The sequence below is a fragment of the Rhineura floridana genome, chromosome 3 (assembly GCF_030035675.1).
Source record: "Rhineura floridana isolate rRhiFlo1 chromosome 3, rRhiFlo1.hap2, whole genome shotgun sequence".
NCBI lineage: Eukaryota > Metazoa > Chordata > Lepidosauria > Squamata > Rhineuridae > Rhineura > Rhineura floridana.
In genome coordinates this window covers 60,232,934-60,254,169 of record NC_084482.1, presented here as the reverse complement: position 1 = coordinate 60,254,169, position 21,236 = coordinate 60,232,934, and the positions used below count along the sequence as shown (strand labels likewise).

At 43.7% G+C, this 21,236-nt stretch overlaps 1 protein-coding gene across 2 annotated transcripts; it reads left to right on the top strand.

The window, feature by feature from the left end:
- Nucleotides 1-2,031: 2,031 nt before the first annotated feature.
- MIF4GD (MIF4G domain containing) lies at nt 2,032-20,103 on the top strand. Of its 2 annotated transcripts, none has more exons than XM_061616143.1 (6): nt 2,032-2,457; nt 7,411-7,546; nt 10,765-10,874; nt 12,725-12,880; nt 14,754-14,846; nt 17,681-20,103. In XM_061616143.1, exons 2-6 carry the CDS (start codon nt 7,465-7,467, stop codon nt 17,906-17,908), a joined length of 669 nt encoding a protein of 222 aa, XP_061472127.1. In that variant the 5' UTR covers nt 2,032-2,457; nt 7,411-7,464; the 3' UTR covers nt 17,909-20,103. The 2 variants fall into 2 exon arrangements, with proteins under 2 accessions (XP_061472127.1, XP_061472128.1); XM_061616144.1 differs by having other exon boundaries at nt 2,036-2,142.
- The last annotated feature ends 1,133 nt before the right edge of the window (nt 20,104-21,236 follow it).

The following is a 21,236-nucleotide window of genomic DNA, read 5'->3' as shown; positions in this document are numbered from 1 at the left end:
ACTTTCTTATGTTGGGTCAGGATACTCTTCCATCTAGCCAAGTGATGGCTGGGGTCATTTCCATATCCTAGCAGAGGTGCCAGAGATAGAACTGGGACCTGCTGCACCTAGGGCATATGCAGTACCATTGTACTACTGCTGTGTCCACCCTACCCTTCTCCAGTATCACCTGTTGCAGAATTTCCATCTTCAAAAGGGACATCATTGTCTCAGGATAGGAATTTTGAGTTCCAGTTGCTCCTTAGAGTTACCAGTGCTCTAGTGTTTCGGGCCTGAGGAGCTATCTTACAGTACAAAGCACAACAACTGGCCCTGTAACTGTGTCCTCCTCCTTGGGGGCCATAAGGTAGTGGAGCAGGGAAGCTGCGATGGCATACGTTGAAAGGGAGAATGTGTGTGAAAGGGGATTTTAACAAGCCTCTAGACTAGAGAAAAGTAGCATACTTTATGGATGTTTTGTTGTTATGTGCTTTCATGGCGACCCTATATGCCAGCACCCAAATGCTTACTGAACAGAAAATTCTTGATAGACTGATCCCTGTATATCCAAAAATAGAGATCCTATATCCCTTGTCATCTACCTTACCTCATCTCCAAAGGTGAGAACACCTAGAAAAGGGCTGTGGATGACTCCAGTATCCAGGCTTATTCATATAGGAGCAGTTTAAACTTGCATACATCCAAGAGTGTTCCTTTAAGACAAGGAGGGCCTCCTGCTGTTGTTGGACTCCAACTCCCATCAGCCTTAGCCAGCATGGCCAACAGTCAGGGATGATGGAAGCTGTAGTCAAACAGCATCTGGTGGGCCAGCCTTGCTTTCACATTTGAAATGTCTCTTTCCTTCCTGAAATCTGAAGTGTCGCTCCTGGCATGAAAGACTTGCTTCTCCTGGAAATTCATTTAATGTGGTTTACATTTGTTGCGTGAATTCCACTGAGGGTGATGAGACTGAACATCTGAGTAGGGGTAGTTTTGTTCTGCTTATATCTCGGCCTCAGTGTTTCTCACTTGTGAAATATCAATATTAATCGATTGCTTTTGACCAGGTCTTTGTGCACTTCTACTCCTTGGTTTAGACAAATAGTTGGGTGTTAGAACAAATTAACCCAGAACTATCACTAGAAGCTAAAATGATGAAACTGAGGTTATACTTTGGATACATAATGAGAAGACATGATTCACTAGAAAAGACAGTAATGCTAGTAAAAACAGAAGGGAGTAGAAAAAGAGGAAGGCCAAACAAGAGATGGATTGATTCCATCAAGGAAGCCACAGACCTGAACTTACAAGATCTGAACAGGATGGTTCACGACAGATGCTGCTGGAGATCGCTGATTCATAGGGTCGCCATAAGTCGCAATCGACTTGAAGGCACATAACAACAACAAACTCCTTGGTTTTAAAGGTTTTGTGCTGTGGTGTGTAGTAGCTCAGCCGTAGATTTGCCCTTAAATATGGCAGGCTGCCCCAGCTGTATGAGTCATGGGTTGTAGTAGGTAATTGGTTCTGTCTTCTGAGACACCATTTCGGGTCTCACTCTTGCCCCCACATCCATTTTGCAGCTGGGTTGGATGGATTGGTGGAGATCTCATGTTTCTTGTAAAACATACACTCACAAAACAGAGGCCCCATTCACACCATGCAATTATTCCACTCATAAACTTATTCCATTTTAAACAGTCATGGCTTCCCCAAAAGAATCATGGGAAGTGTAGTTTTTGATGGGTGCTGAGACCCTTATTCCCCTGATAGAACTACAATTTCCAAAATTCTCCAGGAAGAGGGACTGTTACACCACTTTATAAATTGTAGCTTTGTGAAGGGAATAGAAGCCTCCCAACAATTCTCAGCACTCTCCACAAACTACACTTCCCAGGATTATTTCAGGGAAGCCATCCCTATTTAAAGTGGAATAATACTGTAGTGGAATAGCTGTATGCTGTAAATGTGGCCCGAGCAGATTTCCCCTAACAACCGGTTTTGAATCTTCCAGCAGGGGGCGCTGCCGCCCTGTCATAATCTCTCCTCCCCCTTGGCTCAGCGTGCTAGGAAATGACCTAAGAGGAAACTCTCCGGATTTGCCAGCAATGGAAAGAATCCGTCTTCCAGGAGTGTCCGCCTGATATCAAAAGCTGGTGAAAAGTAAGAGAACTGCAGCTAGGACTTTCTGCCTGCTCTGGCCAGCTGGACGCTTTTTGCTGGTGGCGGGGCGAATACACGAAGGATGCCCATCCTACATTTACACTCCATGCTTGAGTGCTTGCCTTTCATGCTGCTGCTGGTGCTCTTCTTGGCTGTGGGCTTTTTTGTGATCTACCTCCAACGACCCGAACCAGAGACCAAAACTAAGTAGGGAGGGGCTGGCTGGCTGGCTTGGGGGCTGCTATTTTCTTTCTCCCAAGTAAAGATGCAGCTTAAACTCCACTCCTGAAAGAGGAGGCATAAAACCCAAAGCAGGTTGGTGACATTTCAAAATCTCTCTTCTTTCTCAGGGCTGCTTTATTAGCCAGTTTCAGGGGGAAAAACATCTGCCTCTTCATATAAGAACATAAGAAGAGCCTGCTGGATCAGGCCAGTGGCCCATCTAGTCCAGCATCCTGTTCTCACAGTGGCCAACCAGGTGCCTGGGGGAAGCCCGCAAGCAGGACCCGAGTGCAAGAACACTCTCCCCTCCTGAGGCTTCCGGCAACTGGTTTTCAAAAGCATGCTGCCTCTGACTAGGGTGGCAGAGCACAGCCATCATGGCTAGTAGCCATTGATAGCCCTGTCCTCCATGAATTTGTCTAATCTTTTAAAGCCATCCAAGCTGGTGGCCATTACTGCAACTTGTGGGAGCAAATTCCATAGTTTAACTATGCGCTGAGTAAAGAAGTACTTCCTTTTGTCTGTCCTGAATCTTCCAACATTCAGCTTCTTTGAATGTCCACGAGTTCTAGTATTATGAGAGAGGGAGAAAAACTTTTCTCTATCCACTTTCTCAATGCCATGTATAATTTTATACACTTCTATCATGTCTCCTCTGACCCGCCTTTTCTCTAAACTAAAAAGCCCCAAATGCTGCAACCTTTCCTCATAAGGGAGTCGCTCCATCCCCTTGATCATTCTGGTTGCCCTCTTCTGAACCTTTTCCAACTCTATAATATCCTTTTTGAGATGTGGCAACCAGAACTGTACACAGTATTCCAAATGTGGCCGCACCATAGATTTATACAATGGCATTATGATATCGGCTGTTTTATTTTCAATTCCTTTCCTAATGATCCCTAGCATGGAATTTGCCTTTTTCACAGCTGCTGCACACTGGGTCGACATTTTCATCATGCTGTCCACTACAACCCCGAGGTCTCTCTCCTGGTCGGTCACCGCCAGTTCAGACCCCATGAGCGTATATGTGAAATTAAGATTTTTTGCTCCAATATGCATAATTTTACACTTGTTTATATTGAATTGCATTTGCCATTTTTCCGCCCATTCACTCAGTTTGGAGAGGTCTTTTTGGAGCTCTTCGCAATCCCTTTTTGTTTTAACAACCCTGAACAATTTAGTGTCGTCAGCAGACTTGGCCACTTCACTGCTCACTCCTAATTCTCCTCCTAATTCTAGGTCATTAATGAACAAGTTGAACATTAATGAACAGGTCCCAATACCGATCCTTGAGGGACTCCACTTTCTACAGCCCTCCATTGGGAGAACTGTCCGTTTATTCCTACTCTCTGCTTCTTAACCAATTCCTTATCCACAAGAGGACCTCTCCTCTTATTCCATGACTGCTAAGCTTCCTCAGAAGTCTTTGGTGAGGTACCTTGTCAAAGCTTTTTGAAAGTCTAAGTACACTATGTCCACTGGATCACCTCTATGGATGCAGCAACTCCACACGCACCCTTGCTGCTTTGGCCTTTTGTCTGGATTTAGCACAAGCAATCCTTCTGTGCGTGCCACCCCAAGTTCAGATGATGATGATGATGATTCTATCCCACCTTTCCTCTGAGGAGCTCAAAGTGCTATACATGGCTCTCCCCCCATTCTCCATTTTATCCTCACAACTCCGTGGGGAAGGTTAGGCTGAGAGGCAGACCGTTGTGGCACACAGTCAGACAACCAGCCCTTGGCAGGTTGTGTCCAAAATACACCCCCTTCCTATTCCTAGATTGTCTTGCATATTTGGCAGCTGTAAATCCTGTGCACGCAGTTGGGTGTTATAACTGTGTATGTACCTCTGCCACAAGCGTAGACGGGGCTGTGTGACAGGGAGTGCACACTCGGCCCAGGTAATCTTGGCAAACCTCTCTCTCAAGAAAAGGAGGATTGAGGGGATTGGGCATGCACATGTGGATGAGCCTTGCATGTGCACAAGGTCAGAATGCCCTCACTGCGTATACAGGACTTGTGGCCAGCAGTAGTATGAAGGAGCCCTATCTAACTCATGTATGCCTCCTGGAGAGGTTATGGTTGGGATCCCCTCCACAGTTTTTGAATACGTCACACTGAAATTGCCACAGGGTGACAATGTGACAAGAATGACAAGACCAAAAAGCAGCAACACCTTTATCCTGAATCATGGAGACTACTGGTTAACCACCTTTGAGACTTTTGCTGAGGCCTAGACTAGGCCTTATCCCTGGTCAGATCATTGTTCCACCTCTCCCAGTATTGTGTCTTCCAATCTTTTCCCAATGTGGTCCCTTCCAGATGTTTTGGATTACAACTGCCTTCAGCCCCAGCCAGCAGTGCCAAGGGCCAGGGAGGATGGGAACTGTAGTCTAAATAATCTGGAGGGAACCACTTTGGGAAAGTCTGGTATACTCTTAATTGGCAGCAGCTCTCTAGTATGAGAACCTTTCCCAGTCCTTGCTTGCTGAAATCCTTTTTAGCTGGAGATGCTTGGGATTGTGCCTAGGCTTTTCCCCTGAACTAGGGGCCCTGATGTGGCTAAGTTGGTATCTACATAAACTGGGCAGGTGTTAGTATGGCATTGATCTATTCACATTTTGACCAGGGCATAACACACATGGAAATCCAGTTTCTGTGTTTGCCAGAGCAATCCCCTTTTCACATGGTCAATGACAGTTGCCATGTACAGAAATTATTGCCCTTGAAACATTGATAATATTTATCTTCTGCGTATAATAACTACCGTTAACCATGCAGAGATGTTTGTGTAGCTGCCCTGGTCTGTGCAGAAATTGTACTATTAGGGAAGTAGTTTGGAACCCAGCTTGGTCTGACAACAACAGTGTCAAGGAGGACAGTTGCTGTCCCCCACTTGATATTTCATATTGTGTCATTACATTTCAGGAGCACACGTGGCCATATCTGCACTGTAACCCTAATAGAGAATATCTCTGTTCCACTTACAGAACTACAATTCCCAGAATTCCCTGGGCAGAGGGACTTATTGTTAAATCACTTGGGGGATTGTAGCTCTGTAAAGTGATATCATAGTGCTTTAAATGTAGAGTGCAGATGAGGCCCATATCTCAAGCCAATGTTCTGACGTGTACTGGCAGCTGATTTTCAGAAAAGAAAACGATTGCTCACCCAAGCAATGTTTTTGTATGAGTGGTATAACAGTGGACCTGTGAAGCCCTGTATGGATCCTTGTCTGTGAATTATAGAGTTGCAACATGATTCTCCAGTTCCTGGAGCCCAAGGAGTAGGTGTGCATGAGTTAGTCCCTCTGAAGTTCTGTGAGTAGATCAGTTGTGTGAACAGGGATTTTTGAAGAAGTCACTTGCAGGCATATCCGAGAAACTGGCTCGGAATTACTATGTGCATGCCAAAAGCACAAAAAGAAGTCTGCATTAATCTGATAATATTACTATACATATTTCACTGTCTGGTGGTGCTTCTTGGTCATCTTTGTCGCTGGTGGCCACTGAGGCTCAGAATCCCTTTCACCAGATTGGGTTCTGCACTAGCCATGACCCTATCTTCACAGAAGAATCTATTCTCTCTTATCCTTCAAATTAGACTGCTGCAAGGTGATGTACGTTCTGAAACTGTACTTAATTCAAGATACTGCTGCTAGATGACTAACTGGGACCAGGCCCGGTTTTAATCACATTATGCTACTGGTGATTCATCTATTTGCTCTGGCTCCTGGTCCATTCACAGCTCAATTCAGAGTGTTGGTTTTGACCTTTAAGGTCCTGCATAGTTTGAAGGACTGTCTCCATGTGTGCCTGCCCATATAGTAAGATAATGCAATGAAGAAGGCCATTCTCTGGGTGGTCCTGCCGTTGGAGGTTCAGCATACAGCTAACGGGGAGAAAGCCTTAGTGATGGCATCTGGTTGATGGAATGTTTCCCCTCACACAGCCTTTCCTCAGATTTACTTCATTGTCTTTTTCAGGGCTAGGTGAAGACTTGATTTACCCAGCCTTTTTAACTTAATCTGCCTTATCTCTGCTGAAGAATGTTTATTCTGCTTTTTGTTTCTGCAGTTTGTATCATGCGATGAGCAGTTCTTATTGTTCTGTTCTGTTGCTGTTGTTTACTTTGTAAGCAACCCTGGGGATTTTTTGAAGGGCAGGGTAAAATCCTCGTGATGATAATAAATAGCTGTCTGAATTATTAAATATTGATATATGCATAACAAACTTTTAAAAAAAAATTCTGCTCCCTTGTGTCATAACCATGAAAGTATTTAAGAGCAGGCCTTTGGACCATGCTGTATCTTGACCTTAGTCCCCACTAATCTGTGTGTAAATGCTCAAGTGGTGTCCCTGATGTCGTCATGCTTTGTCCATGGGCCATCCCCATCAGAAGGGTTGAATGACAGATGAGCTTGAACACTGAGATCAAGAAGGAGTTATGAGATATAACCAAGGACTGAGAGATGGGAAGGACTTGGTGCTTGAAGGGAGGCTCAAGACCTTTTGAATGACAGACGCTAATGGGGAACCCAATAGGATGGGAGCATAGTTACTCTCTTTTGCATACCCGCTCTCATCCTTTTGCATAGATTCCAGATTGCTAAGTCTTTGTCCTGGAACCATCCCTTGTTTTGTTATCTCACTTTTTTCCTGATTGCAGTGAAAACACATGTCACAGCTGTGGAATTCTGATGAGTGAGCAATGATGTGTTGGCCAGTTTTCAGTTCTGGGCTCACAAGTGGTGTGGCAGTTAATTTGGTCTGGCAGCGAACAGGGTGGGGAGGAAAGGCTGGATTTTTGGGGGGAGGAGGAGGAGGAGGTGCTTCCCTAAACTCTCAAATGGGACGAAATAGTGCAAAATCCCAATGTCCTTGTAGCTAGAACAGGTAGAATCCAGAGGGGGAAGCAGAAAGGCCATCCTCTTTGGAAGAGATTTTGCTCTAACATTTTCTTTGGTATGAAGGGGTTTAGTTTCATTTCAGGACTCCTTTCCTTCCCGACATAGTCAGTGTCTGATGTCTTATCTCCCCACAGTTACCACTAACTCAGCTGCTTCCCTGACCTAACACCACTGAAGGAGGGAGAGAGATGGGAGACACAGGCAAAGAAGAGTATAAAATACACTCGTTTGATACCAAGATTCAGCAGCTACTCAAAACAGCCCTCAAAGGTTAGCATCTCTCTCTTTCACTCCCTGTTTCTTCCCTCTTCCCTCTCTCCCCTCCCTGTCCACACGAATGAAGCATAATTCACTGGAGAGACTGCTGAATTTGAAGATGTTGGGGGCCTTCTAACATCATGAAGGGTTCTGTGCTCTGATTTGAATTTATTATTTGATTTTTATAATAATAAATATAATAAAATTTTATTTGTTAGTCGCCCATCTGTCTGGCTTAACAGACACTCTGGGCGACTTACACAATATAAAATACAATTTAAAACATATTCATACAACAGTCACCATATTAAACAACAATACATCTAAACCACCCGTTAGTAATACAACATAATAGCCTAACCCACTCCAGAAATCCCGTAGGCCTGCCTGAATAACAAGGTCTTTAAGGCTCGACGAAAAGCCATCAGGGAGGACGCATGTCGAAGGTCAAAAGGAAGCAAGTTCCAGAGGGTGGGTGCCACGACTGAGAAGGCCCTCTCTCCGGTCCGCACCAGCCTAGCTGTTTTCACCGGTGGGACCGAGAGAAGGTCTTGTGAGGCCGATCTTGTTTGGCGGCATATTTGGTGATACTGGAGGCGTTCCTTCAGATAAACTGGGCCAAAACCGTTTAGCGTTTTAAAGGTTAATACCAACACCTTGAATTGGGCCCGGTATACAACTGGCAACCAGTGTAGCTCCATCAACACTGGGGTGACATGATCCCGGCGACGGCTTTGCTTTATTAAGCGTGCCTCCGCATTCTGTACCAGCTGCAATTTCCGGACCGTCTCCAAGGGTAACCCCACGTAGAGCGCATTACAGTAGTCTAATCGAGAGGAGACCAGGGCATGTATCACTCGTGGAAGCAGATGTATAGGAAGGTAGGGTCGTAGCCTCTGTACCAGATGAAGTTGGTACCAGGCTGCCCGACTTACTGCAGATACCTGGGGCTCCATGGACAATTGAGAGTCCAAAATGACCCCCAGGCTGCGGACCTGGTCCTTTAGGGGCAATCTCACCCCATTAAACACCAGGTCAAAGTTTCCCAACCTTCCCTTATCCCCCACCAGTAACACTTCGGTCTTGTCCCTTCCTTCCTCCCAGTAGGAGCCCATTCTTCTTCAGAGATGCTACTCTGGAGGTCTTGCCTTCAGAGGTTTTAGGGGTGGCAACTAGAGCCTATTCTGAGATATCCCAGTTGTGAAATACCCGCCTCAGAGACACACATTTGGGACCTACTTCCTTGAGTTTGAAACACAAGGCTAGGAGAGTTCTGTTTTTCCAAGCTTCTAATCATTTATGTCATAGGCACGTAAGAAGCTGCCTTATACCAAGTCAAGCCATCAGACCATCTAACTCAGCTTTGTCTACACTGATTGGTATCAGCTCTCCAAGATTTCAGAAGCAGGGTGTCTTTCCCAGCCCTTCCTGGAGATGCTTGGAATTGAGTCAAGGACATTCTGCATACAAAGCAGAAACTCTACCACTGATCTATGGCCCTTCCCCAATGTCTTGGTCCTCTGTGGATGTTTTATGCCTTCTGTTTTAGTATAGAGTTTAAAACTGTGATTGTTGTTACTTTGTTTTACTTTGGGGTGTTTGTTTTGGAGTGGATAGAGCAAGTTCCTATTCCATCTCCCAGTGACATAAATCAATTTAATATCTAGTCTTCCAACAGAGGATGTATTGGATATTACACTGTTAAGAACTGATTTAAATGTTTGGCAAGATAATGTCTCCTGCTGCATTCTTGACTTCAGGTGAGACCAGGCAGGTTTGTACCAACAGCCGCTGTTACACTGTGATAAGGCATGCACATGGCTGTCCCAGTTCAGCCTTCAGCATAGAGAGCAGATTCTTGGCAGCTTTGAGGAAGTGAGACAGATATAGAAGATTACTATTGAGACAGAGCCCATAGACCCCAGATGGCACCTGACTTGCAGTTGTATAGAGCAGCTTTCCCAACCTGTTGCCCTGCAGATGTTCCTGGACTACAACTCACATCATCCCTGACCATTGGCCACGCTGGGTGGGGCTGATGGGAGTTGTAGTCCAAAAACATCTGGAGGGCAGTAGATTGGGGAAGCCTGGTATAGAGGATCAGTTCCCAAACATTGAATGGATAAGAACAGATTAGGGAATGTTTGAAGCAACAAGCTAAGATATAGGCAGCGAAGCTGCATGCATCATTCCTGGGAAATGCAAAAAGCACAAGGTGGCACACAGAGTAAAAACCAGAAAGAAAGGGGTACATTTTGGGTAACAAGGTGGAGTAGGATGCATTGGAAGCATCAGGTATGTCCTCTTCTGAAGTTACCTGTTTGCAGGTGTGAAAGAGTTCATTTGGCACAGAGCCCATGGTTGGGGAGCGGGCAGGGCTTGGCTCCTCCTTTGAGCAGCAGTAATGCATCCTCCAGGCGGCTCAAGCCACTGGGCATCTCAGCTGTCTTGGATTCTCCAAGGGGTCTCAGTGTCTGCCTGTGGGGAAACTGATGGGACTAGCCTGCAGCATATCGGGAGGAGGCTGGCAGGCAGAGGCGTCTTCCCTTTTATGGGGGGGGGGGGGAGGGAGCAGTTTGTGGATTGCTCCTCTGAATGTTGCAGGCAAGCTTGTGGATGATTCCTCTCCTCTAGGTTTTCAGAGCAAACCATTTTGTCTTGCATTACATTTGTCTTACTTTTTTTTTTGCTTTAAAAAAAATTACATGAAAAGCAGCACCTACATGTTTTAAGTACCTAAATAAATGTAAACTGATTTTGCAACTGGTTAACTGTTAGTGTTTCTTCCAGAGTTTCCTGGGAATTGTGTCTAATGAGGGTGCTGAAAATACTTTGTTAGAATTCTTAGGCTCTTTGTTGGAATTCCAGGTCCCAACTTTCCTTTTCTGGGATCAATGAAACTGAATTAAATATAACACAACTCAGTTATGGAATCAGCTGTGTGGTCTTTAGCATATCGATCACTTCTTGGTCTCAGGTTTCTCCTGTCTTGGAAATGGAATAGCAAATGCTCTTCCTTACAGAAGATTTGGGATGAGGAAAGGTTTGTACATCACCATTCCTATGGAGACAGTTTTGATCCATGAAGTAAACATCCAGCAAAAAATCAAGGAATCTAGTGATGAAGTATCATTGCACAATTTAAAACAAATCCAGCGTGATGCAAATATATCTGTTTTAAGCCTCTGTTTTAAGCCACTATTGAGAGTGTTATACCTTTTCTTCTATAGACCCCAGCAGTGTAGATCTGGAGAAAGTGGCCAATGTAATTGTGGACCAATCCCTCAAAGACTCTGTATTCAGCAAAGAAGCCGGGCGCATATGCTACACCATCATCCAGGTGGGAGGCTAAGCAGCCATGTTTTGAAAACTCATACTGTTTGTTCAGCACTGTCAACCATGTGCAGTTACTCTGCAAAATCTATTTGTATATAAATAATACAATTTTCAATTTGTTTTGTTTATTTAAAACAATTCTAAGCAGTGCACAAACAATCAACATAAAACAATAAACAATATAAAAATAGAAATCCAGTGATACAGGATCCAGCCTCAGGGAAAGCCTGCAGAAAAAGATGTCTTTGCTAGACATCTGAAGCAAGTAATTGATGATGCTTCACATAAGGCAGAGGAAAAGACATTCCAAAGTGTAGGGACAACAGCAGAAATTTACCCTTTTGGGATTGCCACTCTCTGATATTGCGTTAAATTTCTCTAGATGATCTAAGTGATCTTATCAGTCCATACTTGGGCAAGCGGTCCTTCAGGTAACCTAGTCCCAAGTTGTTCGGGGCTTTTATGTGTTTATAATAAGACCTTAAACTTGGCCCAGCAGCTAATGCTGCTGCAAGTGATTAAAAAAAAATCATATCCCACTATCTCCTAGTCAGTTAGCTGATCCTCCAGGTATTAGTAGTCCCCAAAGTGCAAAACTGTTATAAACCTTTAAAAAACATGAATTATGACTAGAAATCATGAGATTTGAAAACAGTCTTCTATAATTTGCCTTCTGCGTATGGTACCTTTCCAATGGGATGCCATCATGTCTTCAATATTATGCTCTCTACTATGAGAGCTCAAAACTTGTTTTACAATGTAAAGTGAGGTCTTAAATATTTTCTAAAAAGATTTTTGTTTAGATGTCCCAGTCCTCTCTTTTGCTGGCTCCCTCTGTTCTATATTTCCATTGTGGCTGATAGAAGGATAAGACATAGGTGGGTGAGGTCAGGGGGAGGAGATGACTTGTATCGTTGATGAAAAAAATAGTTAAAGCAAGAACCTAACTTTAAATAAAATTATATATATAATATACATGAGTTGTGTATCTCTACTCACAGAAGGCTTTTCAATCCAGTGGACACTTCTGTGAATGGATGGGGAAGTGATTTTGGCTTATTCCTCTTCCCTCTTGTTGATTCCCTGTTCCCTCCCAAATCTACTCCAGAAGGCTGGAGAACTCTCCATAGGAGGTAGTGCAAGGGGCTGCAGAAGAAAGGGAAAACTTGCAGGAATCACTTCCTTTTTCTTTGCAGAAGCCTTCACTGGAGCAAAGAACCTTCCATAAGTGGAGGGATACATATGTGCGTGCACATGTGCACACACACTCACTCACTGATATTACACACACCCATACACACATCTTCTCTCTCCCATATATATACATCCACTCTCTGACACACACACTCACATATTCACACACACATATATCTATATACACTTTATCTCATTCTCACAGACTCACACACGTGTTTGTGTGCGTGTATATATATATGTTATCGATATACAAAAGGAGCCTGTAGGTTGCATAAAAGCCGTTCTAGATGTGCATGTTGTTCATCTTGGCTGTACCACCAGCCGTGCTTCCTTTCCTGCAGATGGAGCTTGGTTGGCCTGCCCTGCTGAATATTTTGGGTATCCAGCCCAGCTGAGAGGGTAAGCAGGTGAATCTATCCCTTCAATCACAGACCAGATGCGGTGAGCAAAACTCATGAGAGATCCAACTCAGTTTTGCCTCCCTCTAACCTTTTTTGCCCCTAGAGTCTCCTTTGTCATGCCAGGTCTTTTTCTGCACAGTGGTGGGTTCTGAAGCATGAGAGAGAGAAAGAGATCAGCAAGACAGCCTGCTGCTGCAGCAGCTGCGATTGCACACACGCCATCCTTCTGGGCTTCACATCTTTATCTTTGTCACAGGCGGAGAGCAAACAGGTGGGCCAGAGTGTCTTTCGGCGGGGCCTCCTCAACAGACTTCAGCAGGAGTATAAGAACCGGGATGAACTGCGAGCCCGTTCCCTCCAGGCCTGGATCTGCTATGTCACTTTTATCTGTAACGTCTTTGACTACCTGAGGGTAAGGTAACTTTGCTGACAATAAATGTTCTCTTTGCCTCAATGGGCACTATTTAGCTAATGTGCTCTGCCAATGCAAGGATTTCCAAATGCGCAACAGGACTTCCCCCCTCTCCTCCTCTTGTGTGCACCCTGCTGCCTTCTGAAATCTGCTTTGGAAGGTTGGGGGAACCCCTAGAACAGATGTAGGGTGCATGGGGGGAAGTCCCTTTGCACAAGCGGAAATCCTTGCACTGATGGGACCAAAGTACTACAACCCAAATATCTCCAGACCAACCTTCAGAGTCAGTATGGGACCCAGACCCAGGACTGGTTCATGTGTTACTCTCATAACTGAGGGAATATGTTTATTTGTTTGCTTTGTTTTAGGTGTTTCTACACTGCTATTCAATCATATTCCCAGGGTGGTTTTACAAGAGATAACAATAAAGGTGTAAATACAAGCAAACTATAATAAAAAGTCCATAAAATTGCAAAAGCAACATAAAGCCGTGAATACAATTAAAACTGTATCTAAATAGCTTGGGGAAATGAAAAGGTCTTTGCCTGGCACCAAAAGGTAAGCACCCAGCAAACCTCTTTGGGAAGTGTGTTCCACAACTGGGGCACCACAACAGAGCAGGCCCTCTCGCTTTTAGCCCCCCACCTCGCCTTAAATGGTTGAGGCACCCACAGGAAGCCCTCCACTGAGGATCTTCATCCAAATAAATGTTATTGACTTTGCTTCTCTGTGTTTTGGAATGCTGGAGAAGGAAACTAATTTGCTACTACCAGCTTCTGCCAACAGGTAGAAGGTCTTACTGTGCTTTGCCCTGTACTCCAGAGAGGAAAAGAAGGGCCTGTGTTGTCCTTGACAGCACCTGATGACACTCCTAGCTTAGGTTAAGGCTGTTGCACATCACTCAGGCTGGTACCAGCAGCCTTTGCCTACAAAGGGAAAGTAGATTGTGATATACCACAACTTTTAACAATACTGAGGATGAGGAGGTGACTCCCTCTCTAGTAACAAAGGATGTTCCTGGCATTATTTGTCACTTGTGTAGGAATTCTCCGTGCAATCCAAAGGGTTCCTACAGCCAGCTAGTCTAGATGTTGTAGCAGGACATCTTACAGAACTGGCCTGCCATGGGGATTCATTCATGTGCAGTTTGGCCCTTACTGTTGTCTAGATCAGATTTACTGTTTTGAATAAATGTAGAATTTATTTATTTTGTGGCTCTGCTAGGGGAAGCTACTGTTGCTGATTTTATTTATTTATTTATTTATTTTTTAAAAAGCAAAAATAACAAAGCATCCTTTGGCACTGTCAAGAATAGTATAGCTTAAATTTTGCCTTATTTGGGCATTCGAACAACACGTGGGGCAAAGTGTATAGAAGGCATGGATGTGCATGCACCAGCCCCAACCCAAACTCCTCAGACCCAAGAGGAATGTCTGAGCTCCTGAATGCACAGAGGCATCTAACTGTGTTCTGCTGAATGCAGCCAGAAGCCCCTTTCAGACCTTTGCACTCAATGCATGAAGATCTTCTGCGGGGATGGCGATATTGGGAGCAGGCCTTGCACGTATGGTCCCTTTGCTTTCTTCATGAGTTTACTCAGAATGCCTGAAGAGTTTTGAAGGCAAGAATCTGCTTCATCAGGTGCCTTATAACCATGCATCTGATGCAGAACGGCTGTAAGCCATGCCACAGTATACTTGTGGTAGCCTTTAAGGTGCCACAGAAGCTTCTAGTTGTTCTTATTTCAACAGGGTTAACACAGCTAGTCTTCTGGAATTTTTACACCCCCCCCCCAAAAAAAGAGGCAGGGAGCATTTAACAATTCACTAATGATTCTAAACTTCAATTGACAAGTCCATCTGCCCATTAACAGGTCAACAACATGCCTATGATGGCATTGGTGAACCCAGTTTACGATTGCCTACTCCAACTGGCACAGCCAGATAGCCTGCAGAAAGAGGAAGAGGTGAGTGCCCTGGAGACACAACAGAGACAAGAACAGTTTGCCCTGTGAGAATGCAGCTGTGAAAGAATATTGAAAGATGGACAAGGTATAGGGCAGAGGCGAGGAACTTTTTTTTCAGCCTGAGGGCTGCATTCCCTTCTGGGCAACCTTCTGGGGGCCACATGCCAGTGTGGGTGGGGGCAGAGGCAAAAGTCAGCAGAACACTGAATGTAAATTTTCCCTTTGTTTAGGAGGCTAGTTTCTACACACACTCTCTGACACCCCTCTCTATGCTCCATCCAGGCAAACAATAGGCATTGTCAGAGTTCAAAGGCACATTCCAGCCAGACAAAAACATTCAAGGAGGCGCAAAGCAGGGCTGGTGAGGAGGTGTGACCAGAGGAAAGTTCCAAGGGCCAGACAGAGAGAGCCACATTTGCACCTGGGTCTGAGATTCCCCACTCCTGCTATAGGGCTTTAGCTGCAGAATCTTTAGGGGAAGCTCTAAGAGAGCCAAGTAGCCTGGGTAGTAACATAAGGCAGCTTAGGACCAGCTGAAGTTGGAGGTAGTGGCTATTGTGGGATGTGAAGGGAATTGCTTAACAAAGTACTGCTGCTGCTTCAGTCCCAATTCTAAGGCATAGTTACTGTTGTGCTCTACCTCTCAAAACGGCATATGACACCAATCAGACTCCACCCCTTTTTACTCTAAAACCTGATCAGATCAGCTGGAGTGCATTTTTTTTTAATTCAACTTCAGACAGATTTCTCAACTGACTGGTAGATCAACCCATATGCCTTCCAGGTGTGACCAATAGAAACACTTTGCTGCAGGCTCAGGCAGAGACAGTGACTGGCCCAACACTTTGCTATGGGTGGTCCTGAAAGGTCTGAAGTCAGCAGTGGGGAAAGGAGGTGTGTCCAGCTGAGGACAGAGTCACTTCAAAACAGAGCCAGAAAAACCATTCTTGCTGCCTACAGCCTATGTCACAATACTGCTGAAAACACCTAAAGCCTTTCAAGGCTGGAAATGGAGGCACCTACTAGGTCCTAGGACTGCTTTCTCAAATACTTTACCTGCTGCTGACTTTGGAGTGGTTGACCTATGGGATCACTAGAGTTTTCTTCAGGAATTTTGCAATATGATTGCAAAATAGCTTCTCTGGTTTGATAATTGGTGATTGGTCATTTTTATGTCAGAAAATGGGATCCCATCCAAGTTATTGTGTTATCCAGGCTAAATTCCCCTTAATCTTTTAAGTGCTCTTTTGTGATTTTTTTTAAAGGGATTGCTGCTCACACTAATTAAGGTGGAGAAACATGGTTATGAGAATGTGTCGTTAAACATTGGCTATTTTTAATCGTTCATTAAATAACCCTGAAAGGAGTTAACGAGTTTTTTTAAACTAAAGGAGCAAGGAACAATCTTCTGGAGAACATTTATACAGATTGCAGAATTTCAGGTAGATTTAGGAGAATAAATGCAGAGGGTGGTATTAATTAGTGTGGAAGACAAAACGGATCTTGAGGCCATACTCTCACAAACCGGGAGAAAGGTGAAGAAGTGTAAGCCAAAGGCAAGTAGGCCTACACTGATGTGAGAGCCCATTCTAGTGAGTGAATCAGCCTTTTTTAAATGAACAACAGGTTACATTGCTCCATGCTGTTGGGTGATTTTTTTGCAGCTGAACACTCTTAGTATATTTGTTTCATTTTAGTGGATTTTTATTGCATTATCCCAGTAAAATCTCTGCAGGACTTCTTTTATGTAAAGCGATATACAGGCATACCCCGCTTTAACGTTCGCAGTGGGACCGGAGAGAATACTTTAAGTGAAAATCTACTTTAAGTGAAGCAATTGTCTTCACTTGTACTGCACGCAATCACCACTAGATGGCAGCGGCGTCATGCCAATAAAGTATACATTATTGCGAAGCACGCAAACGTTAAGCTGGGTATGGTGGCGTATGGAGCATGTACGTTATAGCGAGGCAACGTTAAATGAAGCAACATTAAGCGGGGTATGCCTGTATATGTTGACTAGGAAGGCAACAGTAAACCCCCTCCGAATACCCCTTACCACAAAAACCTTATTCATGGGTCACCATAAGTAGGAATCGACTTGAAGGCAGTCTATTTACATTTTAAATCAAACTCAGTTGAGACCTCAGATGTATTGTAGTACTAAAGTTCAGTTTCAGATTCTATACAGGAAGTATATGTAATGTGTTCTTTTTGTTTTGAAAGAACAGACACGTGGTGCTTTGTAAGTGGTTAATTATTATGCAGGTAGGAAGGTTTTGAACAGTCAGATGTATATTTAGCACACACAATCTTTCCAGAGGCTGCTAGTCACTTGCTGGTCCATACTCAAAGACTTGGAACCGAAACAGTTCCGTATTCTTTGCATTGACACCACCTCAAGTTTGCTTCCCTTCCTCTGTTACACTGGAACATAGGAAGCCTTCTACTGAATCAGGCCATTGGTCCCTCTAGCTCAGGATCATCTACACTGACTGGCAGCAGCTCTCCAGGGTTTCAAACAGGGAGTCTCTCCCAGCCCTGCCTGATGTTGGGGATAGATTGTACCTGGGATCTTCTGCATGCAATCACTGAGCTACGACCCCTTCCCGTTGTTTCCTCTGTCAAATTTTGATTGGAAGCTTCCATCCTCTGTAAAGTGCCATGCACAATAGCACTATAAAATACTTTTTTTGTATGATTAAAAAGTACCTACTTTCTCATCTTCCTTCTCTTCTGATTTAGTGATGCCAGCGTAAGTTCATGCAGCAGACAATACTCCCCCTTTACAAAACTGGATTCTTACAGAAGCATTTTTATTTCCTTCCATTAAGGTTGACTGTCTTGTGCTGCAGCTGCACCGCATTGGTGAACAGCTTGAGAAGATGAACACCCAAAGGATGGATGAGCTCTTTTCCCTCCTGCGAGATGGTTTCCTGCTGCAGGAGGGTCTTACCTCCCTTTCCCAGCTGCTCCTGCTTGAGATCATTGAGTTTCGGGCCGCCGACTGGAAAATGACACATGCAGCCCAGAAGTACTATTACAGTGAGGTTGCAGATTGAGCAGTTGGTTGCTTGCACCGGCTCATGCTGCCCAGAGGCAGAGTTTGTATTTCTGCTCTGACTCGCTGCACCAGCAAACTTCACATAACAAAAAGCTACAATTATTTTTAATGCCTCCCCCCACCAGCACTTTTTGTACATAGAACATATAACTTGCTCCCTTGATAGTTCTCATGCGGTATTTAAAATTGGGGAGCTGGGAGGGGTACAAAAAATGGTCGCATTTTGCCACTGCTGCTCCCATTGTATTGCACTAAATAGGGAACTGTATTAATCACTGTTGCAAACTGGACTGGCATTTGACACAGGGTTGTTCTCTCTTAGGGCTTTCTTTTATATGCTCCATTTTAATGTATGCAACCTAAAAACAAAAAGGCAATGGTTTAAAACCAGCCTGATGATAATCTTGTTTACTCTAAAAGCACAAGCACTAAGAATCTGTCTTTCTCTCCAGCTTGCATGTGGCAGTTTGTTATTTTACGATCTCTTCCTTAGCTGATCTCAGTTTGCCCTTTGGTTGAGGGAAGGCGATTCTGTAATCAAAGCACAATTTCCATTTCAATTTGCTGCCTTGTAACCCCCTTATAATGCTTTCAGCAGTCCCATTTGCTCTACTGGCCGTCACTATGACACAAGTTGTGTCAGAACAACTTTACCACTGTTCTGAAATCAAAGAAAAATGCTTCATTCATGTGCTTGTTTTCTTTCCAGTAACAACCAACAACAGAGAATTCCACATTTTTGCCATACTCACTACTTCTGTGTTGTTGTTTTTAAAAAGCCAGAGTGGAAATACTTTTGTAACAGATTATTAGATTAAAAATAATATGCATTGTTTCCACAAATGGCTTAACTGGAAAGGCAAGGAGTGCCGCCCCTGTGCTTTGCCACAGGAAAATAAGACACCTGAAAGCGGAAGTAAGCGTAGGGCACGTATTTCACTAATAGCTGGTTCAGGACTGAACTACTTTAGAATGTTCCCCGATGCAATTAAACACCCTCCCCAAACACAGAAAAGTAGCATGGCAGGGCAAGGCAGCTCTTCAATTTGCCATGCTAACATTGCATAAGCAAGGCATTTTTGATGGACAGCATTCAGTTGTCTCACCCAACTAACAGAAGTGGGACAGTCCTAGGAGAGCCTCTTATGTTGCTTGCTTGTCACTTAACTTGGAAGTAAATGCTATCAAAATGAAGGGGCCTTATTTCCAATAAAATTTCCAAGGATTGAGAGAGGGGCAGCCTCTTTCTGCTTCTTGCAGAATAACAGCCCTGTTTAATTTGCTTACATTTTTAGATTCTTAAGGAGCTACATAATACTAGTACCCAGGGTCAGTCAATGAAGCTAAGTAGTGGGCAATTCAGGACAGACTTCTTTACACAGTGCATAAATTATGGAATTCCAGCCAAAAGATGTGCCAACATGGATGGCTTTGTGAGGGGGTTAAACAAATTAATGGAGGATAAGGTTACCAATGGTTACTAGTCATGATGGCTATTTACTGCCTCTGAATACCAATTGCAGGGGAACACAAGTAGGGAGAGTGTTGTTGCACTCGTGTTTTTCTTGTGGGTTGCCCATAGGCATCTGGTTGGCTACTGAGGGAACAGAATGCTGGACTGCATAGGCTTGTGGTCTGATCCAGCAGGGAACTTCTTATGTACATAATGATCTGCTGAGATCTGGGGGGAAATTTCATGGCTATGGTGTAGCTTAGTCATAGAGTATTGTAAACACTGATGCCCAGCTATTGGCCCCAGGAGTGGTCCTTAATGCTTTTGAAAAGGCACGCTGGAGTTTGTGGATGCCAACTTAGACTTCAGCAGCATTTTCTTTTTAATAAGATGCTATCATGAGTAGATTGATCCTTCCGTAGCTGCAAGAAGATACTACGCAAATACTTTACAATCTGCAGCCCCCAGTATGCTCTTACTCCTTTCCTCTCCACTACTGGCCAACTCAGGTATATCTAACAACTAAAGGCAGTGCCTTCTGTCTATAGGAGGTGTTAAGCCAACACACTGTTCCAAAGCCTCTTACCACAGCAGAATTGTTCCCTTGAGAACACGTACCTAGAAACTGATTTTGTAACTTTTATACAACAGCAACTTTGAACTACAGTATTGTATATTTCTGTTAAGAAAGTTGGTTCTCTTTGGAACTTTAAAAAATAAATGTTTTACACTTCTGCATATACTCTTTTGTTGCCTTCCATCAAGTAGCCATACTAGACAAGAAGCTACTTTATGGCAGGGTTATATATAGTCACTTGGCTGGTTGCCTATGGCCATCAAGAATTGTCTCATGACCAGGTAAAGAAAGTTTCACAAAAATTAGTTGGTTTTTTCTTTCAGGCCCAAATTGGCTACAGGTATTACGGAGTCTGGGAAACTAGTCAAAAAAAGAGAAAATGACTACTAGCTTATGTGAATTTGTTTGCAAGACTGCTTTATGGTGTATATGGAGACCATTCTTTGTAAAGGAACAAGTGGCAGTGTTTAACCATGAGAACATTTGCTATGAGTGTCAACAATGGGGCTGCAATTTATTTATACATTATAATCATTTATAGAGCTCTTATGTGCTAAGAGTTTTGCAATCCTTATCGCCAGCATTCTCAAAACAAATTTGAACAGCAGGGCATTTGCACCCCATTCTACAGATGAAAGTGTTAAGAGATCAGCAAGCCACAGTTTAGATGCAATGTGAACGCATCTACCCACTAGGTTATACTAGCTTTCAGCTGTCTAATTGATATACTATGTATAGATACAGTAATTTGCACTTCTACAGTATTAGCTTCCTTGGCCTTGTCGTGCATGTTCATCACTTGATGACCGCAACATCAAGTGATGGCTTGCATGATTAAATGAGCCATCATAGATAAAATACTGGAATGGAACTTTTAAGCACATGATGGATAGATAGGCATGTGTAAATCAGGCCAAATAAAGGCTATTCATACAGTATTTCAAAGTTAACCCCCCTTTCAATGAGGTATCAGTTTTAACTTAGATGTTTGTTCACCCTCACATGCCAGTGTCAACCCATGGCACAAAAGCATTGCAGAGAGGAAAACAATTCACAAGAGATACAGGGGAAAAGCATCAGAATGTGCTTTCCATCTTTACCATTGTTAATGTTCAGTTTGGTTCTACTTCAATCTAGAGTGCTGCCAAGACACTGCTAAGAAATACAAAATCACAACTTGTCTCTTACAATCCTCTGAAGATTGAAAATTAAGAAGGTCATTCTGCATCATGAACAAACCCTCTGTCTTGAAAGGGCCTGAAATGCTACACAGAGCAACCAAAATGCATATATGTA